This window comes from Ruditapes philippinarum, unplaced genomic scaffold (genome assembly GCF_026571515.1).
Source record: "Ruditapes philippinarum isolate M1 unplaced genomic scaffold, ASM2657151v2 ctg1356_1_1_1_1, whole genome shotgun sequence".
NCBI lineage: Eukaryota > Metazoa > Mollusca > Bivalvia > Venerida > Veneridae > Ruditapes > Ruditapes philippinarum.
In genome coordinates, this window is record NW_026851848.1 from 27165 (window position 1) to 51106 (window position 23942).

Genomic DNA, 23942 nt, shown 5'->3' on the forward strand with positions numbered 1-23942 from the left:
ATCTGCTGTGTATTGACAGTTTTAGTTTTAATCTTGTCTGCAAAATAGTACAAATGACACATACAATGCTTGTGTGTTATGCAAGTGTTACATAACGCCTTTCATAATTACATGTTCTTGTTTCATCTACGTACATATTCTGCATTAATATGATTCATAAACATTCATCTACATTATGAACGTCACATATAATACACAATTGGTCATTCAATGGGCAAAGTTTCTTATTTACAACTTAACACACTGCACTATTACTAACAGCAACGATTGTTATTTCTCAACTATAATCACGCCAGGAAATTCAACACAATTGCTGGGATTTGTAAGTTACATAAAACAATGACAAGAAAATATGCTACAATTTGTCAACAATTAATGAAACAATCAGAACAATGATTAATTTTCTGAAAATAAGAAAATATAATATCAAGTTTAAGTTTCCTGTCATAAACTATACATATATATTAAAGGGAGGCTACTGTGACTTGTCTAAGGAAATAGTCTATACCAGTTACCTCTCTTTAGTTGATAGCATGCCTCTAACATGGTGTGGTTTTGTGTGTTTTTTTTTTCAAACTATTCCCATAATCTTATTAATTCTTTAAAAAGTTTTCTTTCTGATAAAAATACTTCCTCTAATAAATCTTATTTGCAAACAAATTTGTCTGTTCTGTCCATCAAGAGGCACACATATGCTGTGCATTGAAAATGAAAGCACACTTGCTTGTATTATCATATATGTAGTATGTGTGTATATAAAGTTAAAGCACACTGCCACATTTGCCTTCTAGGTTAGTAAAACATAAAACATTATCTATATATCTATAAGATAATAAGTGCATCTTCTATGTTAATGACTGACAGTTAAAACATACCTTGGTACATATTATTATTACCTTATTATACATAGCCAATAATAGAATTAATCTAATTTTGAGTAAAATATGACAACCATAGAGATACATCTGACAACACTGCATCATAAGATAACTAAGTCAATGATGGTCGAGGACATCATAATTATATAACAGCAATAGAGACTATATGACAGCTACTGATGGCTGACAACACTGTATCACAAGGATAACCAAAAAGTCAATTATGACTGACAACACTGTATCACAAGGATAACCAACAAGAGCTGTCCGTAAGACAGCGCGCTCGACTTTTTTATTGCTTGCCAATAAAAAAAGTTTTTGCAGTAAAAGGCAATACAAGAATCTCTGTATTTTTAAAGTGAACTAGTTGTTTGATACCCTTGAATATTACAGCAATGTTTATATGACATAATTTATGGTAAAGTGAACAAGTGGATAGGAATGAATTTTTTTAGATTTTTTAAGTTTTTTAGTGCTTGCCTATAATACAAAACATTGACAGTTAAGGGCCATAATTCAAATAAAATCTTTGACAGAATTACCTTCTCCTGGACATGTTTGGGAATCATGATTGTAAACAAGTATTCCAACTTTCAAATTAATATCTCAAACAGTTCAGTCAAAAAGTGGACTGGTACTAAAAACTTAACCAAGATTCTAAGTCGATAAAAGGCCTTAATTTTTAAAACAAATCCTTGACAGAGTTACCTCCTCTTGCGTACAGATGGGGGTAATGATGTGAAATAGCATTAAAAGTTTCAAAGCAATATCTCAAAGGGTTAAGGCAATAAGTGGATTTTACCCATATTCAATGTATTTTCTAAGTCAAAAAGGGGCATAATTCTGTCAAAAACCTTGACAGAGTTATGTCCTCTTGTCTGTTGATGAAGGTCGTGATGGTAAACAAGTATGGTCATTTTCAAAGCAATACCTCCAATGGTTTTGAAATAAAGTGAGGTGGTACAAAAAACTTAACCAAGCTCAATACACTTTCTAAGTCAAAAAAGGGCCATAATTCTGTCAAAAACCTTGACAGAGTTATGTACTCTTGTCTGTAGATGGAGGTTATGATGGTGAACAAGTATGGTAAGTTTCAAAGCCATACTTGTAATACTTCTGAAATAAAGTGGGGTGGTACGAAAAACTTAACCAAGGTGTGACGCCAACGCCGACGCCGACGCCGACGCCGGGGCGAGTAGGATAGCTCCCCTTTTCATAGAAAAGTCGAGCTAAAAAGTCAATTATGTCTGACAACACTGTATCACAGGACAACCAAAAAGTCAATTATGTCTGACAACACTGTATCACAAGGATAACCAAAAGGTCAATAATGGCTGACAACACTGTATCACAGGACAACCAAAAAGTCAATTATGTCTGACAACACTGTATCATATGATAACCAAAAAGTCAATTATGGCTGACAACACTGTATCACAAGGATAACCAAAAAGTCAATTATGACTGACAACACTGTATCGTAGGACAACCAAAAAGTCAATTATGGCTGACAACACTGTATCACAGGATAACCAAAAAGTCAATAATGGCTGACAACACTGTATCACAAGGATAACCAAAAGTCAATAATGGCTGACAACACTGTATCATATGATAACCAAAAGGTCAATAATGGCTGACAACACTGTATCATATGATAACAAAAGTCAACTAGAGGATGCTTTTGTAAAAAAGCGCATGTCTCCCCCACTGCTGAGAATAACTGTGAATGGAAACAGGAATGGAAATGGAGATAAGATAATGTAAATACCCGGTAGTCACTTCAATGAAGGCTGTCTATGGATGGTTTCTATTGTTAAGGTTGTATGAGAAGATGCTTCCTAAACTGTTTGTTTTTAACCAGGTATTCAATTTTGAAAATCCTGGTTATTCAATCAGCGTATGGCAGGCGGGCGTCAAACGAAATTGCACTTGATGGTCATATTAAAAGAGGGATCATCTGCTCAATAAGACCAATCATCCTATGAAGTTTGAGGGTTGTAGGTCTAAAGGAACTCTAGTTATCATCCGGAAAGGAGAAATAAACCAACGGTCGCTGTGACCTTGACCTTTGACCTACTGACCATTAAAACAATAGGGATCATTTGATTAATAAGACCAATCATCCTATGAAGTTTGAGGGTTGTAGGTCAAAAGGAACTCTAGTTATCATCCGGAAATGAGAAATTGACCAACGGTCACTGTGACCTTGACCTTTGACCTACTGACCCCAAAAACAATAGGGATCATCTGCTCTATAAGACCAATCATCCTATGAAGTTTGAGGGCTGTAGGTCAAAAGGAACTCTAGTTATCATCCGGAAACGAGAAATTGACCAACGGTCACTGTGACCTTTACCTTTGAACTACTGACCCCAAAAACAATAGGGATCATCTGCTCAATAAGACCAATCATCCTATGAAGTTTGAGGTCTGTAGGTCTAAAGGAACTCTAGTTATCATCCGGAAACGAGAAATTGACCAACGGTCAGTGTGACCTTGACCTTTGACCTACTGACCCCAAAAACAATAGGGATCATCAGCTCTATAAGACCAATCATCCTATGAAGTTTGAGGGCTGTAGGTCAAAAGGAACTCTAGTTATCATCAGGAAACGAGAAATTGACCAACGGTCACTGTGACCTTGACCTTTGAACTACTGACCCCAAAAACAATAGGGATCATCTGCTCAATAAGACCATTCATCCTATGAAGTTTGAGAGCTGTAGGTCAAAAGGAACTCTAGTTATCGTCCGGAAACGAAGAATGGACGGACGGACTGACGGACGGACGGACTGACGGACGGACAGGGCAAAAACAATGTGTCTCCCCCCGAGGTGGGGGAGACATAATTATGGCTGATAACACTGTATCACAGGATAACTAAAATGTCAATTATGACTGACAACACTGTATCATATGATAACCAAAAGGTCAATTATGTCTGACAAGACTGTATCATAGGATAACCAAAAAGTCAATTATGACTGACAACACTGTATCACAGGATAACCAAAAAGTCAATTATGGCTGACAACACTATCTGGGCTTTTTTTTAAATTTCTATTGCTGTAGCCTTATACAGGCTATACCTCAAGAAAATTTCTTTAAAATCATGCAAATTCCCCAAATTTGAAACTTAAACCTGTAAATTTGATTCCCTGTCAGCTTTTTGCCAAACATGAAATTTTCATTGTTTTGACCCAAGTCCATTTTTGATATTTAGTGTAGTAAACATTAAGCTTACAATTCTTTAAAGATATGTTTTAAAATTGAAAATCTGACTGAGTATCAATACTGAGGGTAATATGAGGAGGGTAATATTCTGAACATCAGTGATATTTATAAAGTCCCTGCCACAATGTTTAAGAAATAATATATCCCAAACAGTAATTTTATTGCAAAATTAAATCACTGTTTGGTGTTCGAATGCAAGGAATTATATCACAAGAGTGTAACCCCAGTGATATAATGATGCACATCCAAATGACAAACAGTGATGTTATCAAGCAATATAATCACCATTTTGGATATATTATTTAAATTCTAACACGACATCAACAAATAAATGCTGCCCTACCAAATACCAAGTTTATTTGCACCCCGATTTGTTTTCATACTTATTTTCAGCGCGTCTCATTTTTAATGGTTGTGTCACATATCTAATGATTATGTCACATATGTTTAAATATAGAACGTCAACAGTGATTTTATTGCATAATAACACACACTTTCGGTTCTTCTATGTTTAATAGAGTAAAATGCATTTGTGTTAGAATTAACAATATACATAAAAAATGATGTCAATTAATTAAAGCTTTCGAAATAAAACAATTTTCAAACCTAATTCTCATAGAATTATACAAACTTGATTAGCTTTTGCTGTTAACCTGAATTCTTGTTTAAATATTCTGAAAATCAATGATGTTATATAAATTGAATCCTTCACAAAACAACAATATTTCTCTGGTTCTGTTAAAGTCAGTAACACTGTAAGGCAATTACAATCACATGCCTGTCAAATGAAATCAATGAAAATATCAGACTGTGATGTTATCCCCAGATGAATTTCCTCATTTTAATCCCATGTAATCCCAGATTCTATGCACTCAGGTGTAACTACGGTGAAACTAGGGTCTGCTAAACCTTTACCCTACTGGCGGCAAATGATATCTAGCCATGTTACCCTAGAGCAAACCAAGACCAGCCAGCTCATTTGAGTGCAGTCTAAGTAAATCTCGGTCTGCACTGGTTGCTATTCAGTCAGTACTTATTTTTTTCCCCTAAAAATTATAAATTGTTTTGACCCAAGTCCATTTTTAATATTTAGTATAGAGAACATTAAACTTATAATTCTTTAAAGATATGTCATAAAATTGAAAATCTTACTGAGTATTTAAATAAATCTGAAGAATCCACTTTAGCTAAACTTTTTAATTCATATATTAAGTGATTGACTCAAACAGAACTTTTCACTTCAACAATTTGAATTAATAAATAAAGAGCTGTATAAAAAATATCAGATAATTTTTCTTCATTTGACATAATTCATCAGACAGACAGTCAGTCTATTTATAATTAATCTAAAAACAAAAATATTCGATCAATATTCACTACTGTAATAATACAGCCTTCCTAAATCTAGAAGTAAACCATTTAGCTCGAAATACCCATAAAAGACAGAAAACTCTAATAGTAATCCAACTTTCAGTGATTAGGGTCATTACCTTAAAGCTATTCTCTTCCCACAAAAACAAAATGCATAAAATGTGTTTCTTTGGATTACCAACAATAAAAGAAATTTAGTCAAATATGTAACCAGTGGCTTCATCAATTTTTTTCATCAATCTGGCAGAAATATTAATCTAAGTTTAACAGTTTAAAATAATGCCTATTCATGGAAACAGACTAGTAAAAGGAACTCTGACCTTTGACTTAAAACTAAGGCATGACGGTTACTGTAAAAAGAGTGTTACAAGAATAATGAAACATTTCCAGTCATTTTCATGTGATAATTAAGTCTTCTTGATATAAATGAACCATAAAATTATGTGTAGTTATTTCAAAATCCACTGAAAGACATCAATGATAACAATTTACTGTCATAATATTATATCATGACTTTTATTATTCAAATGTGACCCTGACCTTTAGACTGCTAAACTGACTTGATCTTGGTCACTATATCTTAATTCTATCGAGTTGCACATCTATGGATAATTACTTCAAAATCCATCCATGATTAATAGAGTTATGCACAAAAAACAAACAATCTATTCACAATCCCATGACATTTAATGTCCAAGCATAACCTTGACCTTGAGGTGATGTTTCACCTAATTATTGTGTGGAACACATCATAAAAATTCAAGTGTGACCTTGACCCCTGAGTAATAACCCTTGGTTGTACCATGACACATAAGCACAAACATTTAGGTGTAACAATTTTCAAAATCAATAGGTAAATGACAAAAGTCATAGACCAGAAACGGCCATCTATTCATAATCATAGTATGAGATTGGTCAGTTTGGATGTACAAGTGTGACCTTGATCTTTGACCTGGAGACACTTTGTCATCATGTCCATCACATTTTTACCAAGTCTTTTTTAAAAACACATCCAGGAATGATAGAATTACTGACGGAACACACAACCATCGATGAACTGGACACATTTCGTCACATTTGTGACGTCCAATCATGTTGGCTACTCTGAGTCAGTAAACTTTTTGGAACTTTCCCTAAAATTAATGAATGGTTTTATTCTGATTAAAAGATGGAAAAGTCAAGTTAGTGTCAGGTAAGGGTTAAAAAATAAGCCTAAGAAAAGAAGAAGACATTCATTTGAAGCTCAGAGCAGTAATATGAAATTCTAATTATTGTCAAGCAAATTCTCAGGAGGGTTGCAGAAATATTTTTTTAAATGCTATAAAAATTCTTCTTTCTGGGCAGATTAGTAATGATAGGGGGAAAAATTGTTGAAATTAAAATAATTAACTATATAACACAAATTTTATCCTAAAATTCGAGATGATTTTAAGGAACTTTAAGCAAAGTAAGAAGAGATAAATTTAGAGTGACAAAAAAAAGAGTATAATCATAATATATACTATACTAAAAAGCAACAAAAAGCATAGTATAAAGACCAGTTTCTACATCCCCGTTATAAACAGTGATGACACACCAGGATATGAAAAGCTGTGCAAGTTACTATCCGAAAAAAACAAATACCTATTTTCTGGATATTTGTTAAAACAGTTTGAAATTTTTGGGCAAATTTAAAAACATTCTGGTTTTCCGGTGTGGCAGCATCACCGTAGTCCGGTACTGGCGTTTCCGGCATCACTTGCTCTGAAATTGTCAATGATGGTAAAAAAATATCGTAAGAAATAATTCAACAAATCTGCAACTCTTCCAAAAACTGATGATGTCCTGTTGAAATAAAATAATTATTTTAAAACAAATTAGTTATCATATACATGAAGTAAAAATTGTGATAAAAAAGAAGTTATTATGGTGCTTAAAATTTCATGCACTAATTATATTATAATAAAATCAGTCAAATATTATAAATCCCGGATATGCCCCATACCTTGGCAAAATAAAAAGTTCCTGATTTTTGTATTATAAAAACTCAAGGTAGTTAGAGCCTCCATCTAGTATGGGAACAAAAAAAATTATAAAATCCTCTGTCCCTTAATCCCTGTGGACTGCATGCTGGACAGATCCCTATTTTATTTGGCATTCCCACCCCATTCACTTGACCCTGTATACACAGTCCCCTCTCTATCCTTTGCTCTCCAGGAGGGGGGGGGGGGGGGGAAGGGGAAGCTTGTGATTATAATTGACTCAGATGCATAGAGAACTTCAATTGATTTTGGTAGAGATGAATCACTTTTACCTTGAAATTTTTTTTTTAATATTTTTAAACAGATGCACATTATTTCAATATTTCATAATACATATACAACAATATACAAGTTATTGGAATGCACTTTCTTTTTGCAATATTTCAGTACAATTAGGAGCTTTCCTTAACAACTGGCATATCCTTATAGTATCTTTACTTTGTGGTAAAGGAGTAGCTACGTGTCCACTTGATAATTTGGACAAAACCATTAAAATTGATCATTTCCAGGGAAAATTTCATAATAAGAACTGACTCAATAGCTAACAGCTGCAGTAGACTATGATCAGACAGCATGGAGGTGCAAGCTGGTTTTGGTTTGCACTGGTGGCATGGGTAGTCAATCAGTTGCCGCTAAAGCACAATTATTAAATACAGTATAATCCCTCAATTAAGACCACCATCGGGACTGAACCAAAGTGGTCTTAATTGTGGGGCTGTCTCAATTGTAGATATTCTTGACAAAGGACAGAAAATTGGTCTTAATAGCATGGTGGTCTAAATTCCAAGGTGGTCTTAAGTAGGAATTCTACTGTACTGAACAAAATCCTAAATTAACTAACAATTTGACTGTCAAATAATTTTAAGGGCTATTTTGACTCTCTTAAAGCCATAATCAGTCATTTTTGTCAGGTCATATTTAATTTCTGTTATAAAATGAGGCTGGAGATTACAGCAGATTTTTAACTAGTTTATAAACCTTATTAATCTAGCATTTCAACAATGAAATCTTTAACCTTCAGCCTGCTGGCGGCTACAGTATCTACCCATACTGCCCATGCAGACCAAGATCAGCTGGCATATCCATGCCATCAGATCATTGTCTACACTGTTCGCTATCCAGTCAGTACATATTTTGAAATTTTTCCTAAGATTGAAAGAAAGGCAAGTCCACTTACGATATTCGGGGGTATATTTCTATATAGGATTGAACAATTGACAATTCCAAATTCCAAGCATGGTAAATACATGCATGTAAAGTATCTTGCCACCAGAAAGCTTGACCCTTGGCCTTCTGGCGGCAACTGATTCGACCCCTGTGAACAATATACAGACAAAGATTAAAGCCAGTACATCCGTGCTGTCTCGTTATGGTCTGCACAGTGTTTGCTATTAATGTAAGTCAATACATTTTTTTTGCAAATTTTCCCTATTAATGATGAATGGTTTCGTCCAAATTAAAAAAACGGACAAGATCATTTAGAATATTTAGCATTGTCCAGGTTAATTTCCAATTATCTTGCAACTGTATCAGAATTTGAAATTTATTTGGTATATTATTATCCATGCAGTATTATCATAAAATGTAGTGAATTTCTCGCTAAGAGAGTAATTCAGTTAATGTCATATCAATCATTGAAAATATCATATCCCGTATGATTCAATATCATAATCCCGTATGAACTAATATATTATATCACAAATATGAAATTAATTATAATGAGATATAAATGTACATGTAATTATATTCCATTGATATATCACCACTAGAAAGGTGTTTACTAAAGTTTTAAATGTTCTTAACCAATATAATGAATTTAAGTATGATATGTGACTGTGAAACTAAGAGATCCTGTAATTTTAGCAAAGAGGCATATCTCATGTACTTGCGATGTTTTTCTGTAAATCCATATATACAGTTTTTATAAAAGAAATGAGATTCTCCTTATTATTGGTCAATTACAAATCTAATGTCAAAAATCAACCAATTAAAAGCCTGAGATATCTAAACTTTTATCAATTGAAAGCTGGTGTCAAGGAAGTTTCTATTTAACTTTAGGGCAGATTGTTGCAGACACACTTCCTTTTATGTATATTACAAATGTTATTTAAATGACATGTATTTTCTCTTATACGTGAATTAATTCATGAATTATGGTTAAAATCTACAGTCATATCAAAGTGACCACTCAAACAGTTTGTTGACATTGTAACAGAGACACTACAGTCCCTCCCAACTTGCCATCATAACTCGATGACCATTCATTATAATATTCTTACATGATTTAATATTTAATAATACTGATATTTTTTCTTTCGTTGGGTTTAATGTTGCACCAACACAGTATAGGTCATATGGCGAATTTCCAGCTTTACTGGTGGAGGAAGACCTCAGGTGCCCCTTTGTAAATTTTTCTAGGCACAAATGGGCACCTGAGTATTAAGAACCGCTGACAATGCGTAAGTTAAGCTGGATGATTTTTCTCTTGTTGCTGGTGCGGCTCAATCCTACAACAGTGAGAGGCAAGTACTTTGAAGTCAACAACCTTAACCACTCGGCCGCGGGTGCCCTGAATAATATTACTGATAAAACACTTGAATTCATTCGCTACAACATCACTAGCACCAAAGCCCTGCGTACCAATTTGTGGCAGTCACTCAATGTCTTGCATATTCTTATACAGATATTTTAACTTTTACTTTCAGATGTCAGTTATCATCTTACTGATATTTCTCAGTATCAGACCACCTGAATCTACACTTTTATGAATGGTCTATGACCTTGTACAGCCATTAAGGCACAACATTTAAAGACAGCCACTTTCTTCATAAAAGCAAACTATACAATATTTCATCCTAAAACCAAGCGCCCATGCATAGTTTTATTATCTTCTATTGACGGAACAGGTTCATTTTGCAGCATTGTGTTGAAAATGCTTTATTTGGACCAATATTAAGAACTATTCATTTTGTGTTTTAGAATATCCATGCATGTACACTTAAACAAAACAAGAGGGCCATGATGGCCCTGGATCGCTCACCTGACACAACCGCATCCAAGCATCTTAAACAAGCATCATGGCCAAGTTTGATGACAACTGAGTCAAACATGTGACCTCTTGTGTGTTATAAAGATTTTTCCATATTTGGGCAATGTGACCTAATTTTTGACCGGACACGACCCATATTCAAACTTGACCTAGAAATCATCAAAACAACTTCTTGACAAATTTCCAGGATATTTGGATGAAAACTGCAGCCACTAGAGTGTTAACAAGCTTTTTCTATATTTAGCTCCTGTGACCTAGTTTTTGACCGGACATGACCCATCTTCGAACTTGACCTAGATATCATCAAAACAACCTTCCTGACAAATTTCCAGAATATTTGAAAGAAAACTGCAGCCACTAGAGTGTTAACAAGCTTTTTCTATTTTTAGCTCCTGTGACCTAGTTTTTGACCGGAGATGACCCATCTTCGAACTTGACCTAGATATCATCTAAACAACCTACCTGACAAATTTCAAGAATATTTGGATAAAAACTGCAGCCTCTAGAGTGTTAACAAGCTTTTTCTATTTTTAGCTCCTGTGACCTAGTTTTTGACCAGACATGACCCATCTTCGAACTTGACCTAGATATCATCAAAACAACCTTCCTGACAAATTTCCAGAATATTTGGATGAAAACTGCAGCCACTAGAGTGTTAACAAGCTTTTTCTATTTTTAGCTCCTGTGACCTAGTTTTTGACCGAAGATGACCCATCTTCGAACTTGACCTAGATATCATCAAAACAACCTTCCTGACAAATTTCCAGAATATTTGGAATAAAACTACAGCCTCTAGAGTGTTAACAAGCTTTTTCTATTTTTAGCTCCTGTGACCTAGTTTTTGACCGAAGATGACCCATCTTCGAACTTGACCTAGAAATCATCAAAATAACTTTCCTGACAAATTTCAAGAATATTTGGATGAAAACTGCAGCCACTAGAGTGTTAACAAGCTTTTTCTATTTAAGCTCCTGTGACCTAGTTTTTGACCGGACATGAACCATCTTCGAACTTGACCTAGATATCATCAAAACAACCTACCTGACAAATTTCCAGAATATTTGGATGAAAACTGCAGCCACTAGAGTGTTAACAAGCTTTTTCTATTTTTAGCTCCTGTGACCTAGTTTTTGACCGGACATGACCCATCTTCGAAATTGACCTAGAAATCATCAAAATAACCTTCCTGACAAATTTCAAGAATATTTGGATGAAAACTGCAGCCTCTAGAGTGTTAACAAGCTTTTTCTATTTTTAGCTCCTGTGACCTAGTTTTTGACCGAAGATGACCCATCTTCAAACTTGACCTAAAAATCATCAAAACAATTTTCCTGACAAATTTCCAGGATATTTGGATGAAAACTGCAGCCACTAGAGTGTTAACAAGCTTTTTCTATTTTTAGCTCCTGTGACCTAGTTTTTGACCGGAGATGACCCATCTTCGAACTTGACCTAGATATCATCTAAACAACCTTCCTGACAAATTTCAAGAATATTTGGATAAAAACTGCAGCCTCTAGAGTGTTAACAAGCTTTTTCTATTTTTAGCTCCTGTGACCTAGTTTTTGACCAGACATGACCCATCTTCGAACTTGACCTAGATATCATCAAAACAACCTTCCTGACAAATTTCCAGAATATTTGGAATAAAACTACAGCCTCTAGAGTGTTAACAAGCTTTTTCTATTTTTAGCTCCTGTGACCTAGTTTTTGACCGAAGATGACCCATCTTCGACCTTGACCTAGAAATCATCAAAATAACTTTCCTGACAAATTTCAAGAATATTTGGATGAAAACTGCAGCCACTAGAGTGTTAACAAGCTTTTTCTATTTTTAGCTCCTGTGACCTAGTTTTTGACCGGACATGACCCATCTTCGAACTTGACCTAGATATCATCAAAACAACCTTCCTGACAAATTTCCAGAATATTTGGATGAAAACTGCAGCCACTAGAGTGTTAACAAGCTTTTTCTATTTTTAGCTCCTGTGACCTAGTTTTTGACCGGAGATGACCCATCTTCGAACTTAACCTAGATATCATCTAAACAACCTTCCTGACAAATTTCAAGAATATTTGGATGAAAATTGCAGCCTCCAGAGTGTTAACAAGCTTTTTCTATTTTTAGCTCCTGTGACCTAGTTTTTGACCCGAGATAACCCATCTTCGAACTCGATCTGTATTTCATTGAGACAAACATTCTGACAAAGTTTGATGATGATCCAATCAAAACTGTGACTGCTAGACTGTTAACAACCCAATTGTTAGAGTGTTAACAAGCTTTTTCTATTTTTAGCTCCTCTGACCTAGTTTTTGACCGGAGATGACCCATCTTCGAACTTGACCTAGAAATCATCAAAACAACCTTCCTGACAAATTCCAGAATATTTGGATGAAAACTGCAGCCTCCAGAGTGTTAACAAGCTTTTTCTATTTTTAGCTCATGTGACCTAGTTTTTGACCCGAGATAACCCATCTTCGAACTCGATCTGTATTTCATTGAGACAAACATTCTGACAAAGTTTGATGATGATCCAATCAAAACTGTGACTGCTAGACTGTTAACAACCCAATTGTTGACGACGAACGACGCACAACGCACGACGCACAACGCACGACGACGGACGCCGGACATAGCCCCATCACTATACCTCACCATGACCACTTCGTGGTCAGGTGAGCTAAAAATCATGACTGGTCAATAAAGGACCTTGATATTAAATTTCTAGGGGCAACTGAAATTTGGTTTCAACTTGATAAAATATCTTGAGCACATTATGGAAAGATTAAAAACTTAAGTTGACCTTTCAGATAGAAGCTAAACATTACAAAATTGTCTTAGAACTGACCAAGAAAATATATGAATTTATTCTTTGACCATGATAGTAAGCAGGAATAAAGCTATGGCATGGCTGGACCACAAATATTTTAGTTGGAGATGTGACCTAGGATTTAGCCATGGCAAATTTAGGGGATTTTCCCAAGATAAATAATTAAGGCCACCGGTATTTTGGTTGGGGATGTGACTAACATCATTTGCAGGGGAAATAGGCATGGCCAACCTAGGCCACGGGTATTTTGATAGAACTGACCAATATTTTAAGGAAAGACTGGGCCATAGGCAATGGTTACTATCTGATTGCAGATCAGGGATATTGCATGGTGGTCTAAAGTAAAAAATCTCATAGTTCTCCGCAGGACTTTACGGATCGCCTAGTTACAATGCAATAAATTATTATTGCATCTTGAATAACCAATTTGTCTGAATCAAAGAAAAATGCTTTCAGATCTAAACTGAGTGTAAACAAAGTGAATGTGGTCAAAAAAGTCTACATATATAGTTTTAAAAATCCAGTGCATATCTGAAGCCTTGTCAATAAAGATAACTTTGTAGCTATAGTAGACTTAAACGTCTTTCCTTACATTATTAATCATGTTCTTCAAACTGTAAAGTAAATTGTCTCCATTGAGAAGTCTTTTCTGGAATTGTAATTATAGCATGAGTGATGGCAGAGTTAATATTCTAACAAATTTCACTTTACAGGAGATTTTTTTAAGGCATGCAAAAACCATTAGCATCAATTACGTTTTAAATTGCTGCGAAACTGTTCTTCTGTATTTCTACTTAACAACTTAAACTGCATCTGCTTGCAGCCAGTGTTTCTGGAATGTAAACTAATCCAACTTCTTTGAATGCATGCAATATTTCAAGACACAAGCTTCAACAAAGTGCAATATCCATGTTTCCTCATACAGGATGTTTGTCTGAATGAATTTTTTTAATACTTAGAATTTCTATAGAGTATAATCCTGAACTAACTTCTGTAACATGAACTTACTTCTGTAACATGAACTTACTTTTGTAACATGAACTTACTTAATTTAAAGAATGAGCAAATTTTTAAAAGCCAGCTGCTTCAAGTCTTTTATTTTGAGTTTTCCTAATAAATATCAATGAAATATCTGTGCTGTAAGCATAGTATTTTATTTTTCTAATTATAAGTCCACATTGTTTTAAATGACAAGTCTTTAAATTTAATAGCTTTTAATGATCAACTTTGCATTTCAATGTTTAACTTTGCATTTTAATATTAAACTTTGCATTTCAATCATAATCGTTGCATGTTTAACATGTTTAGCTTTGCATTTTAATATTTAACTTTGCATTTCAATCATAAATATTTACCTTTGCATTTCAATGTTCAACCTAATGCATTTCAATTTTTAACTTTGCATGTCAATGATAGTCTTTGCATATCTAACATGTTTAACTTTATACATTTAAATATTAAACTTTGCATTAATCAATGATAATCTTTGCATGTTTAACATTTCTAACTTTGCATTTCAGTGTTAAACCTAATGTATTTCACTGTAATCTTTGCATGTTTAACTTTGCATTGTAATGCTTATAACTTTGCATTTCAAAGTTTAAACTTTGCACGTCAATGATAATCTTTGCACAGTTCAATGTTTAACTTTGCATTTCAATGTTTAACTTTGCATTTAAATGATAATCTATGCATATTTAAACTGTTTAACTTTGCATATCAATATTTAACTTTGCATTTCAATGTCCATCTTTGTAGCTTATAAGTGTTTAATCTAACCCTTGCAATCAAAATGTTTAGCTTAATTAGCATTTAAAAGTGAAGCTTTGCATGTAAATATGCAGCTTTGCATTTAAATGTTTAGACTAGCTTTAAATAGTTTAGCTTTGTTTTAAAGAGTTTAGCTGAGCTTTGAAGTGTTTATCAACATGTGAATCATAAAAAAAACATTTATTTACATGAAGTTAACTATGTTTAACACTGAATTTTAATGTTATAACAAGCAACTAAATGGTCTTTAAAATATGTACCTCCTTCATAATAAAATAGTAACATAATAACTTGTAGATTCTAAAGCACAGAAAAGCATTTCTTAAATTTAAATGAAGCTCTCTTCAACTGTTTGCTAATAACATTAGAGGTGCATCTCCTGTATACCATAGCCCATTTATTATACTTTTTTACTCTGTTTCCCGTACAGCGCCCTACAAAATAAACATTTCACTGAACAGGAATGGAATGAATAAATAATTACAGGAAGTTCAAGTTGAAAAGAAACTGTTAATTAATGACTGATATAAATAGATTTTGTGGTATCTGTAAAACTGATTATTCCCTATCTGAAACACTGAGGCTGGCCTGTATGTTGTAAACAATGAAAACCATCTGCTCTTGAAGACAAAATAAAAATGCTGAAAAAAAAACAACAGTTCATGCCTGCTTTATCTTTAATATTAAAGAAGTATGATTTAAAATATAATGCTTGTTGTGAATTTACAACTCTTATGTATTAGTATAAATACATTACCAAATTGGCAACGTAAAAGTTTTGAGTTTTTAATATACAATAAATAATTGCGCAGAGTGCAAATGGCTATAAATAATGATTAAAGTTTGTAAAAATCTTAGATTAATTGTACTATTTTAAGCTTCATTTCCTAACCTTTTTTCCCTATGTTTCTTACACATAATTATATTTCAATATAAAATTCTATGTCAGCTCAATTAAGACAATAAAGTGTCACCTTAGTCCAGTAATGGGTTAAATCCTTATAAAATTTATTTGGAGTTAACCCAATACTGCACTAAGGTTTGTCCCCAGACTGACGCGTGTGCTATATGGCATACATTCTAATGTTTCAGTCACAATTTGTTCTCACATGAAAAAATGCATGTAAGAGTTGTGGAACTTGGCAAGTCACCTAAATTCCCAACTCAGAAAACAGTTCATACTGAATATCTTCTTTGATTGTGGAGATACCGCTTGCATGCAATCTAACTTTATGCACATGAAATACATGAATAATCTCAATGAACAAGGGCCATAATTCTGTTTATATGCAGGCTGAGAGTAATGGGTCTTAACCTTGAAGTTAAAATTATTATCATTTTGATCCATGCGATGGTTTAATATTAAGTTATAAATTGACACTTAGTAAATACATTTGAAAAACCTATGACTTTTGCTTTATTAAGTAGAATATGCTTTTATTCAGCTGAATATGTGAATAAAAACAGTCATGGAGTATATATGTACATGCATAATATATGATACAGGATAAAAACTATAGAAGAGGTTTATATTACTTGATAAACAATGATGAAGAGGTTTATATTTCTTGATAAACAATGAAAAGGTGTAGTATATTATTTTATTAATCAATGGATAGTTGATATTTACCTGGAGCTCTATGGTCAGGACTGTTCTGTATATCAGACAACCTTTTTAATGATGTCTGCTTCTGGTCCTGAAACAAAATCAATTCATATTGTTATGCAAGTAACTTTCTCTTCGCATTTATGTTTTAATTTTCAAACTGTTTAATTTTTCTCAACAATTTTATTCAGTATATCTTCTTTTTGGAGAGAGAAAGACAGAAGTAATATGAATCAAATATTATGTGGATTAAAGAAAAAATTAAGAAATCTCTATATTGATTATAGTATGTTTAATTAAGTATGTCTCCCCCCCTCCCAATCATGTTTATGAGATTCAGAGCCTTAAACTCAGTCAAGATTACCAGTTTTCCCCAAAATTTCCTATATTCTCAGAGAATCTCTGGCCAGTGATGAGCATTTAATTGCATATGGTTTGTCACAATACCACTGATAGCTGAGCACCCTTGAATGTTTTATGATCACTGCCTGGTTGTGAATATATTTATGGATGATTTGTTTGGTAATGACCCAAATTTCGGTCTCCACAGCTGCTTCAAGTGGGGAAGTTGACAGTTTTTTTTGCAGAGAAAATGTTTAGTACCAGTAAGAGTTAAATAAGGTCAGGTATTTCTTCACTCTGTCTACAATACTTTTTAAACTTCAGCTTCAAAACAATTATTATAAAAAAAAGATACAAACAACATTGAACCTGTACAAATTTAATCTGTGACATTGTAATAATTAAGTACCTTAAAAAGACTAATTCAATTTTTAGGTCAAGTTTTTCATTTCAAGTTCAAAGCTAAAGACACTCGTCAAACACTCAATTAATTCACACACACACACGCACAAATTTATAAAAAAATACACTTCATCTCAAATTCACTAGCTCAATGAGAAACTTAATTTTATAAAGGGTTATAATAGTGTCCCATTAATCCATTATAACAAATAGCAATTATAGTTATAATGTTTAGGTCATATGAGATCTTGTGTAAATATACAAAACCCAATTTTTGTGCAAATACAAAATATGTATTTTAGATAGAGGTGACCCTTTTAAGAAACATATTCTATCCTTTATCAAACACAAACACTTAAGAAATGTCCAATTTGTACTGATAGATACAGATGGTTTGAGGAACCTGATAGTAATCCAGATAGTATCCTACTTGAAAGCCGACACAATTGCAAAACTGACATTTATTTGCCATGTAAACACTTTACATACCAATCTTTGACAACAAAATATGGCCCTACTAAGAATTATCAAAATACTCAAACAAACAAAAAATGTGTTTGTGATAGAAAGCTGTAATGTTTCTATAAATTCATATCATTTTTTTTTTTAGATTTGACAGCTGCTCCTTCGTTTGTTTGTTTTATTTTACGCCTTTTCCCAACAGTATTTCAGTCATATAGGCGGTTAGTTTCCTAACCATTGTTCCTGGAGAGTTACACCAGTACTAGACACATTCCTCTGTACTAAACTACCAAAGCCTGGAGAGTTACACCAGTACTAGACACCTTCCTCTGTGCTAAATTACAAAAGCATCTCCCGGGGATCGAACCCATGCCAGAGAGGTAACTGGATTAGAAGTCATTGACTCTAACCCCTCGACCATGGAGGCGGTATAGCTGCTTCTTCACCAGAATGAGTGTCGAACATAAAAATAGTGAAAAATTGAAATGTTGCATGCTAAAGGTTTAACTGATTCTTTTCATAATGTGTAGTGGTATCTATATCCCATAGAAGCAGTTAGTTTATACTAAGTTATTCTAGTTTGACTGTGTTGGATTTTAGATATAAGCTTATTGAAACCCTCTAGAACCTAGTTCCAGTGGAACCAACCAGTATTAAGCAATGAATGTAAAGTTTAAAATATCTTGCACAAGGAAACAACGGCTTGCCCCTGATGGGGTTTGAATCCACGTGTCCAGCATTATCCTTAGATTACTAGTCAGACAACTTGGCCATGCTGCCACATAGAACCCAATTCAACATTTCAACATTTTGAATTTTGAAAAATCTGCAGATGTGCCCATAAAACAGTAATCTAGGAACCTTCAATGAATGAATGGGACAAATGTTATTCCATGAAAAGGAGCACATGGTCGTCATCAATCAATCACCTGAATAAATTTTGTTGATCAATTCACTCAAAGAATAAATGTCAACAATTGGCTGTGTAAAGAAAAGCTCCTGCCCCCAGCAGACAAACCCCAGTGCTGTTTGTGTGGGTTGGGGATCAGCTCCCCCCCCCCCTAATTGGAACATGCAGCGGCTGTCTGTTAGGCAGGATCCAAACCCTGATTTGAACCCGCACCTGTGTAAGGAGTAGCCCCTGCCCTGATTTAAAAACAATTTAAAGCTGTGCAAGGAATATCCCCTGCCCCAATTTGAAACTGCAGCTGTGCAAGGAATATCCTATGCCTCAGTTTGAAACTGCAGCTATGCCATTACCTGATTTGAACCTGAAGCTGTGTTAAGAATAGCAATTTCCTGATTTAAACTCAAAGCTGTGTGAAGAATATCCCTTGTTCTGATTTAAACCCAAAGCTGTTTACTGAATAGCCTGAGCATCAATTTGAAACTGCACCTCTGTAAATAAAGCCAATGCCTGATTTTAACCCAAATAAATAACCCTATGAATATGAAATATCCCTTGCCTAATGCTGTGTAATTTTAAGGAATATCTATAGCTAGCTGTGTGAGGAATAGCCCTGGCCCAAATTTGAAACTCAGCAGCTGTGTAAGAAATAGCTAATGCCCGATTTGAACACAAAGCTGTGAGAGGAATAGCACCATGCAGCCAAAAGCTTTGCAAAGAACTAATCCCTTGATTAACAAAGTTTAAATTATAACCACTTGGTCATGATGGAGGACTGGCATAAGTTGAATATATAAATTGGAATTTTCTACAACATCATGTAGCCCCAATCTTTCCTTTAAGGAAAGAAAAAACACTTAAAACTTCTCCTATTCAGTTTATTTTAGGAAGAAATAAAACAAAATAAAAAGCTTAAATAAACAAAAGGAAGTGATAACAAAAGTTACAAAACATTCAATTGTTTACAATGTAGTTTAAATGAATTCTTTATTTCAATTGCATGATAAGGATAGTTATAAGTGTATTACTTCAGTACAAACATTTTCATTTAAGTAATAATATTATCAATTTGAACTAGAACTGCCAATATCATGGCGTGAATACCCCCGCATACCACTTTGTCAGAATCAACAGTGGCCATTTAGAGCTCAAGCTGCCAAATCTGAGGTTACTAAGCCAGTGCATTGCTAAGTTATGTATTCTACATGCTTCAAATGTGAAAATGTTAAAATCAATACATTGCGGACAGGACATTCTTTAGCAATTGAGAAGAAAAGCTTTTTTTGTCAAGGTCCCTGTGACCTTGACCTTTGACCCAGTGACCTCAAAATCAACAGGGGTCACCTTATAGTCATGATCAACATCCATGCCAAATATGAAGACTGTTGGTCAAAGGAATCTTAAGTTAATGGGTGGACAAACTTTTTTAAGTCAAAGTCCCTATGACCTTGACCTTTGATCCAGTGACCTCAAAATCAAAAGGGGTCATCTACTAATCATGATCAACATCCATGCCAAATATGAAGACTGTGGGTCAAAGGAATCTAAAGTTATTGGGCAGACAAACTTTTTGAAGTCAAAGTCCCTGTGACCTTGACCTTTGACCTGGTGACCTCAAAGTCAATAGGGGTCATCTACTTATCATGACTAACCTCCATGCCAAATATCAAGACTAAGGGTCAAAGGAATCTTAAGTTATTGGGCGGACAAGAAAAAACTGACGGACGGCCGGACAGCCGGACGGACGTACAAGCTGATTCCAGTATACCCCCTTTACAACTTTGTTGTGCGGGGGTATAAATATTGCCTTATTGTTAATAGAATCTCATTTTAGATAATTATGCTAATAAATGGACCATGTCAATCATAATTATAAATTAGGCACCTAAGTCCACATGTATTATATAAAATGAAGTTGTGTAACACTTAAAAATTCTAAATTTAACCTATATAAATCACTAGAATACAAAGTTGTGGTGTAGGGTGCTTGGGAAACTGAACCAGTTCTGGTGTCATCATATGGCTTCATTGTCACCATACCAGAGATTATATGAATCCAACAATTAAACAATCCCTGGTTCACAATGAAAGACAAACCATTCACCATGTACCAGGGCAATGATCCCCTCATAAGTATAAAAGATAATAATGATCAAAGTAAAACACCATCTTAATTGAAATTAGATTTCTAAATCATTTACAATTATTCAATATCAGATATATCTACATCACTAAAAACAGCAGCAGCATCCAGTAATAAAATACTTGCATCATAATCACATGGTGCATTATTTCTTGAAAAGTTGCTTACAAAATAAAGCTGACTTCAACTAACTATAAGCATTATCAATCTGAATCAAGAGGACCTTCGTTACTGGTAGGTTACAATGAACAATCAAAATGGGTAACTTCAATAGAATCCCACACATGTATATTGGAGTGACAACATGGTCATTTAAATATCAATGAAATTATCTGTTTATTAAGAGTTTGGTAATTTGATGTCCTGATGGGCTTCATCCTTTACATAAAAGAAATACCAAACAAAATTCAAGTCCTCTGAATATGGTCACTAAAACTGTCTTTTAGCAATTTTTCTTACTGTTATTATTTTTATTTTTGTTTATAATAGTCTTTAAAACATAGACATGGTAGTGTACTTTCAAATAATTAATCATTTTACATTGTGAGCTTTGTTGTTATATGAATTTTGACCTACTTTCTCTTTGAACCCACTTAGTGAAAAAAAACATGGCTGACAAAGCGGAATCACCTTAAAACTTTAAACGTGACCTTGATCTTGGAGGCAGGCCCGGGACATGGGTCTTGGACGCAACATATCATCATGACATGGTAGACATTAAAATGTGTCAAGTTATTTTAAAATCCTTCAATGCATAAAAACTGACAAGTTCAGTGGGTTTAGGCGACAGCAACCAAAAACATTACAGATTTACCTGACAGGAGTAAACTCTCGGTCTGCCATATCTACAAATATGTTCCGGATACCCAACAGAGTGTGACCTCTGCGAGTGAGAAGTCAAACGATTGACCTTGACATCTGACCTTGACTGATGATGTACAGGAATGACAGTCATATGACGTGACAACACAATCTGTGACTTGTACATTGCAGATTCAGAATGTCTTTTCTCAAGAAGAAGTCTGTCCAGAGACATTCCCTATTTTATAATGCATGTGTGCATATGAATATACCCAAATTCTTCAGTCTGAATTAACTGACAACTAACACAAAAATATAATTACCAGTGTAATTTAGCTATACACTGTGTTATAACAAAAGAGGCCCTTCAAATGGGTAAATAATGCATTAATTGTTTCATTTTTATTGAATTTATTGACATTCATTTAGAATATTTTTGAATTACGTGGGGGAAGTCTTAAGTTCTTGTACATATTTTCCAAACATTGACAGCGTTCCATCATTTTAACTACTTATAGAAAATTACATAATAATATATTTAAAACAAAACTTATAAGCCATTTTAATGTAGAATATGGAAAGAATCAAATTTTCAAATACAGTTTACTTATAATAGTATACAATAATGTATAATTATTATCAGAACAACAGGCTCATGTTTTCAAAAGAAATGAAAAATTAAACTCATGTAATGAATACAACAAACCTTTTTCTACATCTTTTGCATGCATGTAAACAAAAATTTGTATCAAAAAATAACAATAAACGAAAAATAAAACATTTTTTTGCAGCCCCATGGTTCAAGATGCTTCAATTTGAGTAACAAGTGTCAGAATTGCACGAAATTATCACCAACTCTTTGGCTTAATCATGAACTTGGAAACCATGTATTAGGGCCTCTGTTCTCACTTCACTGCACCTTTTGAAATTTTCTTGTAAAAACAAGTCCAATCTACTATGTTATAGTAGATACAAAGCTATTCTTTAGTTTATTAGATCATGCAGGTCTCTTGTATAGATACATATTTATTTTGGTAGGAAGGCTTAGGTGCATCTCCATGCATAATTTCAGCCCGGAAAGAAGAATCACTGACATATTAGTTAAAGATAGATGGATTAGCTTCCACGCATGAAAGCATCCAAAGTCCCTGGCAGGATTCGAACACACAACAGGTAAAGAGCTAGTGATCAGAAGGTCGAACCACTTCACCACAGATACCCCTATTTATTTTTTTTTTTTTCCAGACTGGGACCTTAACATAAAAAGCAGCAAAACAAATATATAATCATTGAAAGTTAGGGCTGGGGCGAGTATCCGAGTACTCGGATAATCACGAATCAAAATGAAAAATCGAGTACAAATATTCGTCAGTCCAGGGATCATGGATTGCGATCTTATTTGTTTATTATACATTTGCCGTTTCTTACACTTTAAATGTCAAAAAAAAAAAAATTTGTGTATGGATTATGCGATGTTTACCTTAATACAATTTGCTCATTAAAGACAGGAAGTAAGCAAACATGTACCATGATGCTGAGCTAGGAAGTCATAAGTTTCGAAAAAGGAATCACTTTATCTTTATGAGCGCTTGTTTTTAAAAGAAAATAAATAAATATTGTTAGTTGCTATGTAAAGATCTATAATATTGAATACTGTTTTATTTTTAAGAATCCAAAATTTGTGAAACGCAAGTTAATACGTCAGTGTGACATCATATGTATTGGCTGAAAAGGAGTCGCGCCAATATAAAATCCCACCAGCAAAATTTACTTCCAATTTTTGGAAATACTTATCTTTTCATGTGATTAGACAAGTTCGTTATACCACCTGTATAAGCCAATTCGCCATGACATGTTTTACAAACTGCGTTTTCCTGATTTTCATTGAAAGCAAATTTTGCTGGTGGAATTTTATATTGGCGCGACTTGTTTTCAACCTTTAAACCTAGTGGGTAGACCAACGCTCGACGTAAAAATACTATATTTGATATGACAAATTCAAATCAACATTAACAAAGCTCAATGTTATAATTATGTCCATTTTCAAGACCGATGATATTGTTTTAAATAGCCATTGTGTAAAATTTGCTAATCACATTATGACATACATGGGGGAGGCTAA

General features: G+C 33.9%; 1 protein-coding gene across 4 annotated transcripts in view; it reads right to left on the reverse strand.

Moving 5' to 3' along the window:
- LOC132741265 (uncharacterized) overlaps positions 1-23942 on the reverse strand; it is a 53810-nt gene that overhangs the window by 9409 nt on the left and 20459 nt on the right. The window contains exons 1-3 of one of the 4 annotated variants that reach the window (XM_060729405.1): positions 21834-22113; positions 16788-16854; positions 7110-7229 (exon numbers count right to left, since the gene is read on the reverse strand). In XM_060729405.1, coding sequence (XP_060585388.1) covers positions 7110-7229; positions 16788-16854; positions 21834-22055 — 409 coding nt within the window. In that variant the 5' untranslated portion in view covers positions 22056-22113. Of the gene's footprint in view, positions 1-7109; positions 7230-16787; positions 16855-21833; positions 22114-23942 lie in introns of those variants that run through there. The other 3 variants (XM_060729400.1, XM_060729418.1, XM_060729413.1) reach the window with 3 other exon arrangements.